We start from the raw sequence: 19421 nt of genomic DNA on the forward strand, positions 1-19421 counted from the left end.
TGTTTTTTAAAAGGGCCCTTGTAAATATTTTTTTCTGTACTTCAACAGATTTGTAAAATTTTTTGAAGATGAGACTTTTGTTACATTTATAATAGGAGTCCCAAGACATTTCCTTTGACCCTTATTATGGAATGTTCAATCATTTTTGTGAGGACACAGAATCAACCCACCTGCTGGTGAAGCTGTTATAAAACACAGTGTGGTCCACGATGGCACTTAACATTTCAAGTGGACACACACACACACACAAGCGGTGCTTCAATAAAAACCATCTCATTCCAGAAAACGAGGTGATATTATGGACTTTTCTTTGAACCATAAACACATTGCCTGCACTCTCATACTGTACCTTATCGCCAAGGGGACAGAGCCACATGGTGGACATAATCAAAATCGAAATCAATACAATACAGTGATGCACAGCATATGTTTATTTGTAGTCATAGGCTAATTTTTTGGCAATATTACAGTAACTGCAAAATTATACTTATCATGTTGGCTTTTCCTGGTATTCAAGGCATAGTTCCATTTTCCACTACTCAGCTGTGAACTGCTTTCAGCTCGCTTAAGTGTATTTCTTTTTTTCCTGCTGCTGCTTTTAGTGTCATGTTCAGACATGTATCAGGAATACTGTACTGCTACCAAGAATCCTGCTTGCTCTTTATAAGAACCAGTCTGCTGTAATTCAATAAAACACAAATGATTGAAAGCCTGTTCTGAGTTTCATTGTTAACACAACGGTAGCATTGCCAAAGTAAAACATTTAAAAACAAACTAACAAAAAACCCCGCTACACTTCTTCGGGAGCTGCTAATTTTCTTACATTAAGTTTCCATTCAGGGTGCTGCAAATTTTAAATGCAACTTTAAGGCGCCTGTATCCTGAGTGTGTCCCTCAAGACACTGAAATCAATGTACTCAAATATTGAGCACAGTTGCTGTATATTTGTAGCATCAGTAATCAAAAATGCACTCAATGAAATGGCAATAATTGAAGCACTAAAAAAATGTAAACTGAACTGACATTTTAGTAAAGCTTGTAGATTAGAACAGTAGTAAATTTTATTTGACAAGGATTTTGGCAAAATCACCATGTATAATTTTAATGTGACTATCACACCATTATATACCATATGCACACAAAGGTGTCTGGATTTTGTAAAGCACCTTTATCAAAACAATGTGTTGAGGGACATTATAATATTAAACCAATGTGTTAAGTGCATACTAAATCAAATATGATAGTACTGAAAGCCTAGTGTACAAATAATAATAAAACGTAGGTTTCTATTGGCTAGTCAGACTGCACATGTATCACAGGATAACTTAACTTGGTTTGATCATCAGTAATGTGTGAAATGCATGGATGGCAGTTTTACTTTAAATGGATTGATAAACTACTCAAGGCTGGCATCTAAATGTATAAAACAGATGGAAATATGCATCTGAATGTATGTAACAAACAGACTGAAATATGCACAGCACTTTCATCTGCATGTTCAGATTCTGATTGGTAACTCAGTTAATTGACAAATGCAAGGCATAAGCAATGCTTAAGAAACATTACAATAAATTTAGACAAATGAGGTGATTTAAAAAAAAAACATTTGATATAAAATCCATGGCCATTCCTAAACAATCATGCTAACAGACAATCGACACTGAACAGTTCATAGAGAAATTAATCGGCTACATTTGACTGTGAGCAAGTAACATGAAGCCTGCATATGTTGAATGATGTTGTCATAATATGGGAAACACAATCAGAGTCCCCTGAATTTCCTACAATTTCACCAACTCTGCTACAGCACATATTTTTGCAGAGTTTCTGTACACACTGTGAAACTCAATAACAGTGTGATATGACATCGAGAGTAAGAGGACAATGTAACGCTGGGAAAGAGTCCCCGTCACTTTTCCTTTGCGGGTCAGAAGAAAAGCAACACAAATGAACCCCAAAACATATAAAATCCATATTCTGCAGCATTGATGGTAGAAGTTTCTGTATTTATCCATTGACGCAAGAGTCAAAGGCTTTAGTCGTCCCCCAGACGAAAGCCTTGACCCCAGTTGTGGCGACCACCACCGCCGCCGCCGCCTCCTCCTCCTCCTGCCTGCTCTTGGGGTAAAGGTCTCCTGCTCGGAGGAACGCCGAATCCAGACACCCCTCCTCGTCGATTTGGGAACATCTGGTATCTGAGGGAAAAAGGAAATGATAGGAAGAATATGACAATAAAGCACCATAAGAGGCTTTTCAACACTTATCACTTTCATTCAGCTATGGATTCATAAATTAAATATTTAATAATCAGACACCAGCATTGCTTGACTCAAAATAGGAAATTGAGGCCAGCTGTGCAGCCAATAAACTCACAGGAACTGCGGGGTGGACAAGAAGGACCTGCCACCCAGATCCATGGGGTATTTGAACATCAGAAAGAAGTAAAGGTGGCCAACCAAGTTCCCAATCAGCTCATTGACAACACTGAAGAAAAGAAAAAAAAGGTTATTGTTACAATAATTATTATGCCACTGTGATGACTCATTGTTATGCAGCATCTACATCAAATGACTGTGATATTTAATCATGAATCTGTGTGGGGGGAAAAGATTCTTACGAGCCACCGATGATATAGTTGAATCCCAAAATTACCCAAGGGAGATAACAAGCCTGTGTTAGTGTGAAAATTAAAAGGTTTTAGTGTTGAGCATTAAAACACACATCAGCATTTCATATAAAACATACTATAGTAATGTATTGAATACCTTGAATCTGGTTCCGAACCAGAAAGATACAACCGTGTCGCGATTTAGCTGAGCCCAGACATACAGAACCGACATGATCAAAGGGATCATCAGGAGCTGCAAGATACAAGCAACCCGATATTCATGAACAAATAAATAGGGAAATTAAAAATTAAAACAACATAATAGAATTTCTCTCACACAACATAGATAAAAGATGCTTTTAACTGTCATGCAACGGTCCCTTAAATAACTAATACGTTACATTAAAAAGCTTAATTAACTGCGAATTCCAGGAGTGCAGAATAATGGTGATAGATCACGAAAGGTTGTCGTTCGATAAAGTAGCACATTTTTAGAAAGACAAAAACATTTTTAAATGTATTAATTTAATGACCATTTAATCAATATAAGATGTTTGCTTTGATTAAAAGATTATGTAAGGGAGGTGACAGTTTACTGTCATAACTGACAGCTCCAAATCTACAAATCTTGTTTCGCTATAAGAAACATATGGCCATAGTTTAATACAGATCTTAAGACTGGAGACTGGAGTAATGATGCTGAAAATTCAGCTTTGCCATCACATATTACTGTATTTTTGATCAAATAAACGCAGCCTTGGTGAGCATAAGAAATTTCTAATCTTACCAACCCCAAACTTTTGAATGGTAGTACATACTAAAAATATGCTTTAAAAAAGATATTATTACACTCAGAATCAAATAAGATTTTTTATTTTCTTTATTTGAACTACTAGCGTGAAATTTCCATGAAGTTACAGCAAGTCTACGGTGTTAGCTTCTGTGATTTATATCAACCTTTAACTGATATAATATAATAAAATAGTTTAAATTTAAAGGTATCAAAACTTTACACGGGTAAAAAAATGCATACTAACCTGCATGTCCATCATTAGGCCTGTTATCTGAATTACTAATGTTAAAGGGAAATGCACATGCTTCCAAGAAAAGCTTTTGCTTGCTGTGTGGAAGTTAAAAAACACCCTTAGAGAATATTAAATCATTTAATGCAATATACTAAAATGCTGAATTCAGCATGACACTTTCACTGACTGAACTCATTTACAGTGATGTGTGTATGCGTTGCACAGATGCAAATCGTTTGATGACACTGAATAATATTTGTGCTGCACTGAATGACCCGTTTATTCTTTTCAAATATAACTGTATAGTGTGTACATGGCAGAAAGGATACAACAATGCAAATCCAGTTGAAAAGAAGCATGAACATGTAGTCTGCTGGTCTTCCATCAAAAGCTCCTGTGAAAGGGAGAAGAGATGATGATTAGTATCATTTCATTCACTTTTATTAAAGGTGTACTCACTCCTTTTTCCAGTTTTACACATAAACATAATATACCTGAAAACTATGTTTAAAATGAATTGAACATGAAGACTGCAGTCATATCAGAAGCCTAATTAAAGCCATTTTATTTTACATGGAGCGGATCACCACAAGGGGGGCGCCATTTTGAAATCCCATGACCAAATAAAAAATTCCTCCCTTTATTTTGGTAATCCCCCAATTATTGGACATGTAATTAATCATGACAGTGATTAGAGCATTTTTACAACGGCATCAGTTAAGTGAAAACTTTTGTGAGACGTTGCATCCACGCCACAAGGCATCGGTATAAAAAAGGCTGTTCACACCAAGAATGATAACTATAAAGATAACTATATATCAGCATCCACATCAATTGATTATAACATTATAATAATATATAGCTATCAACCTTGGTGTGAATGGGACTTAACTTTAATGATAATTTTAACTATAGGTTTAATAACTGTACTATTTCTATGAGAACAGAAAATCCACACCACAGCTACTGTATTACACTAATGACACAGAGAAACTATTTTTGTAATCACTACGAGAACAATTTTTTCAGCATTTACTGACAATCAGAATCCATCCAACTTTAAAAAGCTTGAGCATTTAAAGCTGCAGACGACATAACTGCAGTTAAAGGGATGGTTCGGAGTAAAATCAACCTAGGGTCCTTTGCACCATGACCCCGAGCCAAACACCCCCCCAGAAGCCTTTTTTCAGTGGGAGGTTACTTCAGTGATTTGGGAAAAAGCCCGTAAAAGTCCTGGCAGAAAGTGATGCATGAGGATGTAGTGTAATGTGTGTCTGGCTCAAAGTCATGGTGCAAAGGACCCTAGGTTGACTTTACTCCGAACCATCCCTTTAAGATGACTGCTGAATTAACCAGCGCAACTTTAACAAAAAATACTATGTGCACTTTTCAGTCCAGTCACATGCTATTCTTATTAAAATAGGTTTAATATATTTAGGGACACAGAAGCTACCTGTTTCAAGCCTCGAGGAGTACTGGTAGAGAAAATACAAATTAACCAAGTAGAGAAAACCTGTCCCTGGGCCAACTGGGAAATACAGCGTTGCAGATAATGGTCTCCATATCTGTTGAGAGAGCAAAGAAAAATGATTAGTGACTTGACGCAGATCACCGTTGGACATGCCCATAGATTCTGGCCTATTAAAACAGACGTATCAAGGTAGTCATTAGACGCAAGACACGTAAACTGCAGTAGAGGTATAGAAAACCAACAGGCACACACATACTCAGCAGTCACAATTTGTAAGCACTGCCTATTTTATGATAAAAGTGGCATCCATGCTTGCACTGCAGATTTGATTCCCTATCCATGTGCCTGAGCATGATTAAAGCTATTACACCAGACATCATGCTCTGAGAGGAACACACACTCATCTGGTCTATTATCAAGAACTATTCTGTAATTCCCAGTCTAACTGGGTTAGTAAACAACAAACACACACCCCTGCACAATTTTTTTTTTTTTTAACTCTCCGGTGTTTAATTTTCTCTCAACATGCACATGCACACTTTATCCCTCTCTATAGTCTCCGGCTGTCACGTCCTCCTCCCTTTCCCCGTATCCCTCCCTCCCTCACTCCTAGTGCTTTCGCTCCTCCCTCCGGCACACACAGAAACTCTGAGCTAGCAGGGTTTTTGGGTCTGGGGCACTGTGAATCCGCTGAGCAGCAATGCTTTGATGTTGGCTCTGCGGTAGCCAGGCAGTCCAGCGGCCCCATCGCGCACTGCAGCATAAATCACGCCAGCTCGCTTGTGTGGAGAGGTGACCTCTGTGCACTGCAGCGCAGAGAAAGTGGGTTAAAAAGCACAGCAGGATTGGTATGCTGAGAGAGGACGGGAAGAGGTTTATTTGGCCTAAATGGTTCCTTCACAAGACAAATGTGCCAATGTGAGCACTGGTTCACTTTGACAGAAAGATTTGTGTTGCCCTTAGCTTAAACGTATCTGTACTATCCTGTGTTATTCCTCACTCTATTGCGTCTATATCTGCACAGAAACACCATATGAATAGGACCTCAATGTCTACGTACCTAAATTCCAAAAATTAAACAGAGGTTAATTAGCCATTAGCAGAGGTGCCTGGATTTCAGGTGCGTCACTCACAAAAAAAGGTGTCATAGGAAACATATTAAAAGCAATATTTGTGCCATTTACAAGCTGCATTAGCCAACAACTGACAGTAAAAACTCATTGTTAAGGACATAGAGACGTGACATATGCTAAATGCCACAAAAATGACTAGATAGTGTAATGTGAGTTTCCACAATATAAAATAACTTCATAAGGCAGCTATAATTTTCATGCATAAAGATCTAATTTATACGGTGAAAAATTAAGATTATAATTATGTGTAAAATATTATTTGGAAAATATTTGGGATTTAAAAAAAAATACGTCATTATATATATAGGCTATATATTATTTTTTAAGAAAAAAACGTTATATATATATATAACGTTTTTTTCTTAAAAAATAATACATATATATATATATATATAATGACGTTTTTTCCTACTCACTATAGTACTGCACTGTTAAATGTAGTATTTAATTGTACATTTTAATTAAATATGTCTTTCATGAAATTATTTATTTTAATTAAGATTTTATTTATTCCACTGTTTTACTTTTAACTTTTCCATAGACCCCATTCTTACAAACACCCATCACATTGTTTTACTCTTTTAGCCCACAAACAAATAGCTTTCCGCCACCTGGTGGAAGTAACTGGCACCGAAAACAATAAATATTATATTTCTAATGATTAATAAGCGACCATGATTAATTACATATTTAAAAGCTTAATATTTTACAGTTTAGACATACTGTTAGAATTGGACATTAGAAAAGCCGACCTCCACAATGTGGAAAATAGATACACTATTATTTATATTATTTTCAAAGTCGAAAAACTCAAATATTTTCTAATCAGATATAGTAAACATATCGGTTATTTTTTTTGGCATCACAGTAAGAAGAAGGGCTTTTCAAAGAAAAGAAAAGAATAATTTAGCAGTCATAATGTCCAGGAAGTAGTCTCCAGACGCGTACTCAGCTGTCATTGGTTGAGCACAGATCAGGCTGAGACAACGTTCAATGTTACGGTGTTTGCTTTTCTGTAAGTGCGCAACTTTTAAATCAAACTCCGTTTTCTGCCTTTCAACCTTATAATATAGCGCCAGTATAACAATTTTAATGCTGACTTGACAGTTGGAGGGAGGGATTAAATATGTTAGAATATTGTCGATGCACATATTGCCCATGTGTTACGGTTTTGCCATCTTTTACGATTCTTATTCTGCATTACCGTTAAACATCGCATGAACTATTCGTTTCGACAACTTTTAATGTCTAACATGCAAGCTACCTAATGTACAACTAAATATTATAACACAAAAACATGTAATTCAGGCAATCATGAGTAGTGTGTACGCAACCAGACTTCATAGACAGCATTATATGCTAATCAAAAAACCGTCAAGCATAATCATCATCAACCATAGACATAATATGTCTATGTCATCAACAACAACCGCTTAATGTTACTACAGCACTGTAGCGGCAGCCCATGTGTGGGCATCTGTGAAACGTTACTTCAGATGAGGCCTACAAGGCCTTGTCATCGCTCATGTTGTCTAAAGTTTCTGTAAGTTTCTGTTTAGTTTAATCTAAACTTACCTGGAATTTATGAAAGAATGCCTCCGGCCATAACACAAGATACATAGGACCGATTAATCCCAGCTTTCCTATTAGCGGCACAGCAATTGAGCCAGCAAACCAGTAACGGGTGATGAAAGGGATGTTTTTAAACCAGTCCCCGATATCTGACATCTTGCCATATGATTTAAGACCCTGTAGATTCTCTGTCGGTTATCCGCCGATGCAGGTTTGGAAAACGAGCAGGTGCAACAAACGAAACTGTGATCACAACGCAGAAAGGCTGTTTCAGTCTCCTTCTATTTTGGTTACCCTGGTGTACGCAACTCCTTCCCCCGTTTAGTTTACATGACGTGGCCGCGCACAGACGCGTCCTTGCTGCGAATTTCCGTTCAATTTGACTGTCAAATTAACAGTCACGCAAAGAAATATGGACTTTATACGAAGTCGAAAAAATGCTGATATTTAAAATGTAGCGTTTTGTCAGCGATATAGTTTTTTTTGTTATAAACTCTGTCACAATTATGTGCAACGTAGTGGGTATTTTAAGAATACGTTATGATTATAAAATCGTTAGAAGTCTTTTATATTGACGTGTCATTCAAAGCGTTTTGAAACCGGAAACGACTAGTGGCGCTACTTTTGGTAAAGCGAAGGTTTTTTAAAATTTATTACCGGTATGTTTGTATAAATGTCGCAGATAAGTCATTTTAATGTGTCAAAATTCTATTACCACTTAGGTCAATAAGTTGCTAATAAGTTTAGTCAAAGAGTTGACTAAATAATACAAATAATGCCATTATTTAGCTCATCATGTTGTGCTAAACCTGTATGACTTTCTTTTTCTCTGATGTTTGTTTGGGACTGCCAGCCTCAATCACTTACATTTTTCCATGTAAAAAAATAAGAATGGTGATGACTAAAAAGCTGTCATTCTGTCCGTCATCGCTTTTATGTCCCGTTCAAAAAAGAAAGTCATACAGGTTCAAAGAACTGGAGAAATTAAATTTTTTTGGTGCACTATCGATTTTTAATGTTCATTCCAGTGCGCTTTTGTCAAAGTAGGTGAAAGTGAATGATAAAGCTGCACTTGTGTGTTAGTTTCTTTTCCAGCAGTCCCATGCCTTCTAGAGATGTCTCTGAGCTCAGTACAGTCCACCGTATCCACTCTGAAGTCATGTCAAACAGATATTGGAGCTTGTATGGACATGATATCAGACGTTGCGCTGGGAATAGTCGAAGCACAAGGTGAGCAGCCAATCTACAATTAAACCGTATTTTTACATCAGCACTCAACAGCTATATATATATATATGTCATTTTGTTCGGCATGGATACATACAATTGATCAAAATTGCAGTAAAGACATTTATAATGTTAAAAACCGTTCTGCTGCTTAATATTTTTGTGAAAACCATGATAAAAAGATCAGGATTCTTTGATAAATACAAAGTTCAAAAGAATAGTATCTATGTGAAGTGAACATTGTAACATTAATAATGGTTCTTGAGCACCAAATCAGCATATTACTGTGATTTCTTAAAGATCATGTGACACTGAAGACTTGAGTAATGATTCTGAAAATCTGAAAAGCTTTGCTTTCAAAAGAATTAATGTATAATCAAATAGAATACATTTTTTATATATATATATTTCACAGTATTGCAGTTTTTACTGTGTTTCTAGTCAAATAAATGCAGCCTTGGTGAACATAAGAGGCTTCTTTCAGAAACAAAAAACTGTTGAACGGTAGCGTAAATCCCTGATTTTGATAATATCCTCAAGATATTTGTTTTGAGGATTTGTTTTTCAGACATACTTTTCAAAATGTACCTTTTTTATTGAATTTCAGGTATGGATAACAGTTCAGCTCTAAAGAAACTGGAGGACATGATTCTGGAGTGTTCCAGACTGGACAGAGAAATCAATTGTTTTGTGGAGTCTGTTGATGAGATGACTGCCCAGGTTTGTCTTGCTGACTACTGCCACAAAGTCTTTGTCAAGACACCCACTGAGCCACCCTTGCTTTCACTCGTATGTTCTGCAGGTCAGACAAGAACCTCCGGAGGCCATGGTTCATCTGAGAGACTCTGTAAAGGGCCGTTTCACCGAGTTAATGTCTGGAGTTTCAGACGCAGACCTGCAAAGGCACAGCAAGGTGGTTGCCTTCAAAGACAGTGTCAGGAAATATGCCATTCAAGGTGGGACACAACACTTCTTGCAGCACAGCATTCACAAAAAAACGTGTCATAAGTGATGCCATTCCTCAATGTATATTTGTACATATATGTATATGCAGCAGGTCAAACTGCAGATGAGAACGAAGGGGAGGAACTGGATGAGGACATTGCTGTTACACAGAGCCAGACAAACTTCATCTGCCCTCTCACCCAGGTAAACATACACTTGATCAAGTGCACAAGATGTTATGGCTCTTGAGTTAAAAGTTCACATTTGTGGAGGTGTTTTTGTGTATTATTTGTATTGCATGAATAATAGACTTACAGAAATGTTATTTTACCTTATCTTGTTCTGACAGGTTGAGATGGTCAATCCAATGAAAAACAAGATATGCAATCATTACTATGACCAAGCGGCTGTACTTGAAATGATTAAGGCCAAGCACAAAAATAAGAAGACATTTCGGTATGTAGCCACTGCTCAGTTCTGTCTTTACCTTGTCCCAAATAAGTATACAGTTAATTCATTTCCATATCCTGCCAACAGCCAGTGTCAATGTAAACTTTAATTGAAAAAAAATTACACTTAAAGTGATAGTTCACCCAAAAATGAAAATTCTGTCATCATTTACTCTCCCTCAAGTTGTTCCAACCCTGTATGATTTCCTTTCTTCTGCTAAACACAAAAGAAGATATTTTAAAGAAGGTTGGTAATTAAACAGTTGCTGGTCCCCATTGACATCCATAGTATTTTTTTTTTCCTACTATGGAAGTCAATGGGGTCCATCAGTCGTTTGGTTACCGACTTTCTTCAAAATATCTTCTTTTGTGTTCAGCAGAAGAAAGAAAGTCATACAGGTTTGGAACAACTTGAGGGAGAGTAAATGATGACAGATTTTTCATTTTTGGGTGAACTATCACTTTAATACACTGGCACTATCATTCAAAATGTTGGGGTTAGTAAGATTTTTGAATATTTCTGAAAAAAGAAAACTCATTTTCTTTTTTAATGAATTTATTCTTCAGAAATCATTCCAATATGCTGATTTGCTGCTCAAGAAACATGTTGAGCTGCTCAATAGTTTTGTGGAAAATGTCTTGGATTTTTTTAAAATTGAAAACAGCATTTATTTTATATAGCCTATAAATTTGTACAAGTGTAAAATGTAAAGTCTTTACTCACACTTTTGAGCAATTTAATGTATCCTTGCTAAATGAACGTTTAGAAATGAAATCTTACTGACTCCAAACCTTTGAACAGTAGTGTATAAAACAGCCACTGTTACCCACTTTTCTGTCATTTTTCACAGCTGTCCAAAGGTTGGCTGCGATAACAAAGATGTTCAGCAGTCGGACCTCGAGTTGGACTTGGTTATGAAGAGAATGATCCAGAACCACAAGAGACAGAGCAAAAAAACTTAATCGGACTAAATCAGTCCCGCAGATGTTCCTAGTTGTTCTGTTTAAAATGGTTTGCCTGAAAATTGAAATCTAGAACTGGAGGCTTTTTTTTTGTGTAAAATATGGTTTGTGTTATAGTTAATATATAACACATTTGAAGTTTTTTTTTTAATAAACAATAAATATTTGTTCCTTCTCATATTGCCTCACTGTCAAACCACAGATTACCTATACATTTTATCCTGCAATCCTTAGTCAATGAGAGTAGGACTCTTCATCTTCATCTGTCAATGAAAATAAAACCTGCTTCCTTTCAAAACCCAATTCACAACCAGATGTTTATTCAACAATTGCACTGCAAAATAATCCATTCGAATCAGGACAAAAGCCTGTTTTATATTACTCCACCAATGTCACAAAGACATGAAATCAGCATGAGACATGAAAAACCACTGGGCATTAAAACCAGCTTAAATTGTACAGGTTTATTATAGTATCTTCTCCAACTCTTTGACTGCCCCAAAAACCTTAAACTGTGTACAACTAACTAAAATACAAACTTTGGAAATTTGTCTATGTGGAAAATTCAGAGACACATCGAGACATAAAAAGGACAGTCTGATTGGTTACGCCCTGTCAATATGAAACCAGCATCCGAATTTGCCCCAAAGACCCTAACAGACATATACAGGAAAAGGATCTCATGGTCAAAAGTCTTAGATGGTTCTGTGTGACTAATTATTTCATGAGACTAAGGCCCGGTTTCACAGACAGGATTTAGATTAAGCCAGGAGTAATCCATAGTTAAAATAGGACATTTAAGTAGCTTTTATAAATGTGCCTTAGAAAAAAATCTTACTGATGTGCATCTCAAGACAAAACAATGGCACTGACATATTTTCAGATGTGTCAGTGCAAGTTGCTTTCAGTTATGACAGCTCAAACATGCATTTTAGGCTCAAGCCTTGTCTGTGAAACCAGGCAAAAGGGACACAGGCATTGACTTAACCCATCACTTAAGTCTTAAACCAAGAGCTTCCCATGCATTGAATTTTCATAATTTTGACATCACAAACAGCATTTCATGGAGTATATTATTGAACATTAAATCATTTTAATTCGTACATGAAAACTGAGCACTCAAACCGTATGACCACATTTATACAGACCAAAACAAATGGTTTATGTTTATAGATCAAAACATTTTGCCCTTAAGAAAACAGTCTTGTGTAAAAGCCAAAAGAATAATTGTCTCAACAAAGGCAAAAAAAAAAAACGCAAAGGCATCTCCACATTAACTGACTGTGTTTGAATGAAGTATATTTTGAATACGGATACGTACTTTCTTCCAAAACACCTTTAATGTTACATGCATTGCACATTGTTCTTCCACGTGATGTGCATTTAAAAACAAACCTTATGTGACTGTCTGTTTATCAGATAACTGAACATTTATGTTGATGAGAGCCCTGTTGGACAGCCCTGCGAGCTCTTTGTCCTGGTCCATCCTTGTGAAGGTTCAACGCACTAATACTGGGAGTCTCTGAGTCTGTTTCAGTGTTGGTCCATGTCCCCATGTCTCTTTGCACCAGTCCAAGCGTGGTGGAGGGTTGTATCTGTTGTGATTCTGAAATCGCCACGGTGGTTCTATCCAATGGTGATACCAAAGCCACACTGAAACTTGTTCTTGCGGTGGTTAAGGAAGGCGCCTAGAGCTAATGATAGAGGAAGGGGAAGCAGCTTCTTTTCCAGCGTCGCTCCCACCACCCAATTGCTATCTAAAGAACCTGAAGAACAAGGTTGAAGAGGATAGGCAAGTTTAACAGTAGAACAAAACTGGAATATTCATGGAATAAGTAGGGCTGCACGAGATTATATATACACATATGAGCAATATCACACAAGTAGCCTTGCAATATTGCTCTATATCAGCACAGCTGTGATTGGGCCGTAGGCAATCACTGCCATGCTGCCAAGTTGACAGTTTAACAGCCAAGCCTGTTACGAAGCAACACTGAGTTGCTTTATTGAAGCTTATTGTATTTTGTATAGTAGAGTATTATGAGAGACGTACTCAGTGAGTTTTTACTGCTTTGCTTTAGCTGCATACCTGCTTTTATTCATAATCACAAAATCAGTTTGAATGTCCGCTGAGGAAAGCAATATCTTTGTCCTTTGAACAGTTAAGGGGATTTCCCATGACAGCACAAGGCAATGCATTTGTAGGTTTTATAAGATGTTGTTTAAAGTAAAAACAACATCCTTGTTTACAACCTTTTCAATACAAAAGTCGTTGCTACTGACTCACTCATAAAGACAGTCTTTGCTGCAATCTAATGGCACACAAAATCAGAAAAAAACTCTAAAAACTACCTTCAGTCACACAACAATATTAGGATTTGTAAAATTAAGGTGGGTTTGCTCGTCCGCCATGACACTTGCTGTGAGAAATGCTGCAAGTGGAGTGAACCAAACGGTGAAATGGTTTCCATGTGATACTGGTAAAATATCCAGAAATGGCTCTCAGCCAATCATATTTGAGAACCAGAACTCAACTTTTAAAACCGTTCAAGAAAAGCCTTCCAATACCTTTAAACAGCAGATTTGCTTTGGGTACATCCAACTGATAACCAAACGACATGCTTGTGTCCTGCATCCGTGTGCTAGCCTCAAATTCCACCCCAACCTGGAGCTGTGGGAGGTTTTCAGATTCAGAAAAGTGAGTTTAACAGACAACGGGTCTTATCTTGAGTAACAGATCTGTCATTTAATTCAACTATATATGAAGTACCTGGTCATTGGCTTTGTGGTAGTATGACGCATGTGCACCAGCTCCTCCAACAGTCAACGTGGCGACATAGTTACTACCTGAGGATGAAAAGGTAGCAGGTCCAATTAGTACATTTAATCAAATTATGATTTTTGCCAGACCCTGAATAAAATGTGATAAAGAATGATCTGGAAATGATTACCTGTGTACCTGCCCACTAATGATGTGACAGTGCCCTCCTCTCCTGGTCTCTTGTGATAGACCAGCTCGCCCCCCAATACCAAAGCAGGAGACAAGGACTGGAGGTAGTGTGCAACGATGATACCTATCAGACGAAACATGAATGTGAACGTGAGCTCCTACTAGGGCAGGGCGTTATGATGATATATATATTGTTACCACAGTATAAAAAGTCTATCCTTAAAGATTTTGCTATGTTGTGCATATCGCAGTATGTAAATATACAGCGCTATCAACACTTTAGAATGATGAAATGTATGAATAAGAAAATAAAGAACGGGACGCACACTCCCAAAGTGCGTGCACGGAAAGCACCCCTCTCAGCAGGCGATGGCAAATTTGGGACGTGTTTGATGTTAAAAAATGTTAAGCACAATAAGCAGTGAAAAAGAACTCAATGCGGTGCACAGCCGCGTCTCTCAGCATGCGATCGGGAATTCAGTTCTCTTTCACGTTTTATTGCGCTTGAATGGTTGAATACACACGCAATTATGTCAAATTGCCCATCGTGTAAACACTACCAGTTTTGTCTCAAGTGAAAGTAAAGGGATCGTCATTAAAGGGATAGTTCACCCAAAATTTTACATTTTGTAAACATTTACTCACCCTCATGTTGTTCCAAACCTGTTTGAGTTTCTTTCTTCTGTTGAACACAAAAAAAGGTATTTTAAAGAATGTTGGTAACCCGACAGTTGACAGTAGTAATTGACTTCCATTGTATTGTATTTTTTTCCTACTATGGAAATCAATGGCTACCATCAACTGTTTGGTTCCCAACATTCTTTAAAATACCTTTTTTTGTGTTCAACAGAAGAGAGAAACTCAAACAGGTCTGGAACAACATGAGGGTGAGTATGTGATGACAATTTAAATTTTTGTGTGAACTATCCCTTTAATGTGAAGCAAACAAAAGAGAATATAACTTACTGTTCTTAACTGAATAGTTTTGTTTTTAGCTTTAATAAGAATACATTTATATTTAATTCATACAGTGAAGACTATGTCAAGTTAAGTCAAGTCAAGTATATTTGTATAGCGCTTTTCACAATACAGATTGTATCAAAGCAGCTTCACAGTATTAAATTAAAATAATACAACAAGGTTTGTTTCTAGTGGAATTTATTGATTGATAAAATTAAAATTAAATATCCCCAACTGAGCAAGCCAAAGGCAACAGTGGCAAGGAACCGAAAAACTCCATCAACTGACCTAATGGTGACCTGAAACTCCATCAAGTGACCTAATGGTGACCTGAAACTCCATCAGGTGACCTAATGGAGAAAAAAAAACCTTGGGAGAACCCAGGCTCAGTCGGGGGCCAGTTCTCCTCTGGCGTTTTGAACTATGCAATATCTTATTTTTATATTAGATTATTAAATTAAGTTTTTTTTTTAAACTACATGTTAAATAAACCTATTACCATCACAGGAATAATAATAATATTATTTTATTTTTATTATTTTTAATAATAATAATAATAATAATAATAATATTTCACAATATTCGTTTTTTTTAATTTATTTTTTATCAAATAAACGCAGTCAGTGAGCATAAGAGACTTTAAAAAAATAAAAAATAAAAAAATAAAAAAATAATAAAAGAATTTATCTTTCAGACCCAACATTTTTAGCGGTAGTGTATTATGATTAGCATACTTTTTTTTTTTTTTTTTAAATGTATATAGTAATTTTTGGAGCTTGACAGTCATGGTCAATAGCAAATGCAAGTTTGTTACCAGATCCAACAAGAACATCTGGGTTGCCAAGGGTAACAGCAGCTGTGAAGTCATCGCCACGGTATTCTGCATCACATTGCCAGTTTACAAACTTGTGTTGCTGTGTCTGTAACCCATCATTTAGTCAGGCAATTAATAACAGAACACTATGCAGCACTGATTTTCTGAACAAGTTTAAAAAATACATTAAAAAAATAACAGAATTTAAGATTCATTAGGCCATCTAAATTCTTAAAGCTCAAGAAAGAATACAATTCTTCTCACCAAATTATAGAAAATTTTTTCACAGCTATACATGCTGTACATACCTGAATGGCCAATTTAGAGCGAACATTGTTGGTCAGCTGATGGATGATCTGTGCGTTTAGACTGCCTGTGTTGTCCATGTCACCTACCATAACTGGAAAAGACTGAGGGGGGGCAGACAAAAAAAAGAAAAGGGAAAAAAAGTGTGAACATCACATTCTACTATTTTCATTCTGAAACAATAATGGTGTAGCAAGTTGACAGAAAATCAAAAATCTAATTTCTGTCATTTCAAATGCAACTAAGACGCTCACCTCTGCAGGTCCTGTTTGTTTGCTGCCCACATATGTGGCTCCAAATCTGTAACCCGAGTCCCCCAAGGTGCTTAGAGTAATTGTGTGACTAACCTGAGGAAGCAAATTAAGATGTTATACACTATCAGTCAAAAGTATGGAATGATTTTTAGAAACAAGTCTCTTATGTTCTCAAAGGCTACATTTATTTGATCAAAAATACAGTAAAAACAGTAATATTATGAGCTATTAAAATTTAAAAGAACGGTTTTCTATTTTTATATATTTTATAAAATGTTTTTAATAAATTATTTTATGAATTTTCAGCATCATTACTCCAGTCTTCAGTGTCACATGATCCTTCAGAAATTGGTGCTAATTTATTATTAATGAATCTTATTATTATTACTTAATGTTGAACACTTTTTTTATGCTTTACATCTTTGTGGAAACAACGATAAATGTTTTCAGCATTCTTTGATGAATAGAAAGTTTAATGAACAGCATTTATTTAAAACAGAAATATATTAACATAAACATATATTAACGCATTTTAACACAAGTGCCAGTACTTTTCACAGTACTGTAGCTTTGCAGGAAGGTTTCTTAAAGCATCAAGTTTGTCTCAGTTTTTTCTGTTTCTTCAGCAAAAGGGGGGTACAGGGGGGGTATTAACATGCCTAAGACTTTTGCACAGTACTATATATATATATATATATATATATATATATATATATATATATATATATATATATATATATATATATATAGTACAGAAAATGGTTCATTTAAATTGTTTGAATATTTCAAAACATTACTGTTATCACTGTATTTTTGACCAAATTAATACAGCTTTGGTGAGCATAAGATACTTTTTCAAAAACTTTAACAATTCTTAATTACTCCAACCTTTTGGCTATGTATATATGTTGTTGTCCTTTGATCTTTCAATTCTAAGAAGAACAAATAAATTATTCAAGAGCTTGCAAATCCCATTCACACTGTGGTGACTGACCTGGAAGTGATTGCTCAAGCCCTTGTTGACAACCAGGCGTACCCCCTCCATCTGCACAGGGAAGAGCTCTGAGAAGCAGACGAAAAGACGAAAAGACTAAGTAAACAGAACATAGATTGTGGGACCACAGGAGCAATGCAAGCAAATGAGCCTTAGACAAACCTTTGCATTTGCGATGACATTCTTCAAATGTGCCGGGGTTGGGGCGAGAGGCCTCTGCATCTGTCCCGGGCTGCCCTAGTGTGCCTGAGGAGGGTGGGACTGCAGACACTGGGGGCATAGTGAAACCTGGTGGTACCGTCACTAGACCTGCGCCCCCTGGGGCACTGCCACCCCCTGAGGCCGGAGGAGGGTTTGGGGAGCTGGCAGCCAACACACTGCCCATGCTGAAGGACAAGTCAACAGTATGATAACATTGAAATAACATTAAATGTTATAACACTCTCATTAACTTCAGGATGATCTACTTCCACTGACAACAATCATAGGGCAAAAGGTCACGTTTCTACAATCGAAAGAATACCGACAATAAACAACATAGTTCTGCTTCTAACAACTGCCAACTGAAAACCTTGATCTCTCCAGGTTTAGACAACCAGCGAGTAACGGTAGTCTGCTGCGACTCACTAAATATGAACACCAATTCTGTGTGCACAGCAACGACTAGAATCTGGCTCACTAGAGAAAAGTAGTGCACTAGCATGTGGATCTTCATTCACGCCTCATTGGCTAAATAGCAGGTAAGCTAAGGTTAATGCTAGCTAACTAGCTAACGTGTGAAAAAGAAAGACTGGCACATTTCTAAATGAGTCGCGCGAAGAAGCTGTATTATATGCTAGCTGGACAGTCGTTTCTATCAACACATGACGGACTAATTATAGCAAGTGTATGACTATAATTTATGTAACTATTTGCAGGCCTCGTGCTATACTCACGTTTAGCAATGCAGTCCAGTTATACGGCTGAGAGGCACCGGTAGGATGACAGACTACGTAACCGACGTCTTGGCCCGCCCATTCCGGCTATATTGATAGATCATTGGATAAAAGACACCACAACTCTCTGATGATTGGCTACTGAATATGGCGTCCTTGTGAGGTAATCGGGGAAGGAAATACGACGGTTCGTGGCGTGTATTCTACACTCCTCTGAAGTTACACTTCAAGGGTATGAGGGGCTGTACATTTGCATTTTATTCATGCATGGTTTTTGTTGTAAACATTGACATTAAAAATAGACGACAGGATGTTCTTTACTATAATGCAAGTGTATGAGTGGTGTCATAGGATTCTTTATTATCTTTAATAACTGCCAGAACTGCCATTCAGATTTTAAACAGTTTACATTACAAATAAATAAAGTTTTTAATATAATATTATTATTATTTTATTCCAATGAATGTTCATTTTATATAAAGTAATGAAAATGTTTTTTATATGGTTTTTAGATATCCCTGATTTAAGTTTACACCTGGACAAATCATAAGAATTGCGAGAAAATATATTACAATTATATATTCATCATGAATTAAATTATATTTTTAAAAGTCTTCTAGTGATACTGAATTAAACTGATACACTCTCTTTGATTTTAAACATTGAGAATGTTCCTCCATACATAATATAAATACAATACATACATGTAATATATTTACATTAAAATATTTTAATCCTGAAAATTAGTTTCTCTACAATGAAAGACTAATAAATCCTGCACAAAAACCAAAGCTTTGCCTATAATATTGCTTTTG

At 36.5% G+C, this 19421-nt stretch overlaps 3 protein-coding genes across 8 annotated transcripts; 1 reads left to right on the forward strand and 2 right to left on the reverse strand.

Moving 5' to 3' along the window:
* Nucleotides 1-408: 408 nt before the first annotated feature.
* On the reverse strand, nt 409-8223 carry derl1 (derlin 1). Its single transcript, XM_084384946.1, has 8 exons — nt 7813-8223; nt 5087-5198; nt 3963-4027; nt 3646-3672; nt 2766-2861; nt 2618-2670; nt 2374-2484; nt 409-2195 (listed from the first exon to the last, which is right to left on the reverse strand). The coding sequence occupies exons 1-8, from the start codon at nt 7963-7965 to the stop codon at nt 2036-2038; spliced, it is 777 nt and encodes a 258-aa protein (XP_084241072.1). The 5' UTR covers nt 7966-8223; the 3' UTR covers nt 409-2035.
* Nucleotides 7180-11694, forward strand: nsmce2 (NSE2 (MMS21) homolog, SMC5-SMC6 complex SUMO ligase). 6 transcript variants are annotated; one of them, XM_084384948.1, is made up of 7 exons: nt 7180-7252; nt 8905-9039; nt 9644-9756; nt 9839-9992; nt 10091-10185; nt 10331-10437; nt 11282-11694. In XM_084384948.1, exons 1-7 carry the CDS (start codon nt 7231-7233, stop codon nt 11391-11393), a joined length of 738 nt encoding a protein of 245 aa, XP_084241074.1. In that variant the 5' UTR covers nt 7180-7230; the 3' UTR covers nt 11394-11694. The 6 variants fall into 6 exon arrangements, with proteins under 6 accessions (XP_084241074.1, XP_084241073.1, XP_084241076.1 ...); XM_084384947.1 differs by having other exon boundaries at nt 7218-7252; nt 8893-9039; XM_084384950.1 differs by lacking the exon at nt 7180-7252 and adding an exon at nt 8206-8436 and having other exon boundaries at nt 8893-9039.
* Nucleotides 11695-11696: 2 nt separating this feature from the next.
* Nucleotides 11697-18692, reverse strand: tomm40 (translocase of outer mitochondrial membrane 40 homolog (yeast)). Its single transcript, XM_084384945.1, has 10 exons — nt 18607-18692; nt 17834-18057; nt 17672-17739; nt 16678-16770; nt 16426-16527; nt 16118-16223; nt 14345-14467; nt 14164-14240; nt 13962-14064; nt 11697-13159 (listed from the first exon to the last, which is right to left on the reverse strand). Exons 2-10 carry the CDS (start codon nt 18054-18056, stop codon nt 13020-13022), a joined length of 1035 nt encoding a protein of 344 aa, XP_084241071.1. The 5' UTR covers nt 18057; nt 18607-18692; the 3' UTR covers nt 11697-13019.
* Between the last annotated feature and the right edge of the window lie 729 nt (nt 18693-19421).

The sequence above is a fragment of the Rutilus rutilus genome (genome assembly GCF_951802725.1).
Source record: "Rutilus rutilus genome assembly, chromosome: 17".
NCBI lineage: Eukaryota > Metazoa > Chordata > Actinopteri > Cypriniformes > Leuciscidae > Rutilus > Rutilus rutilus.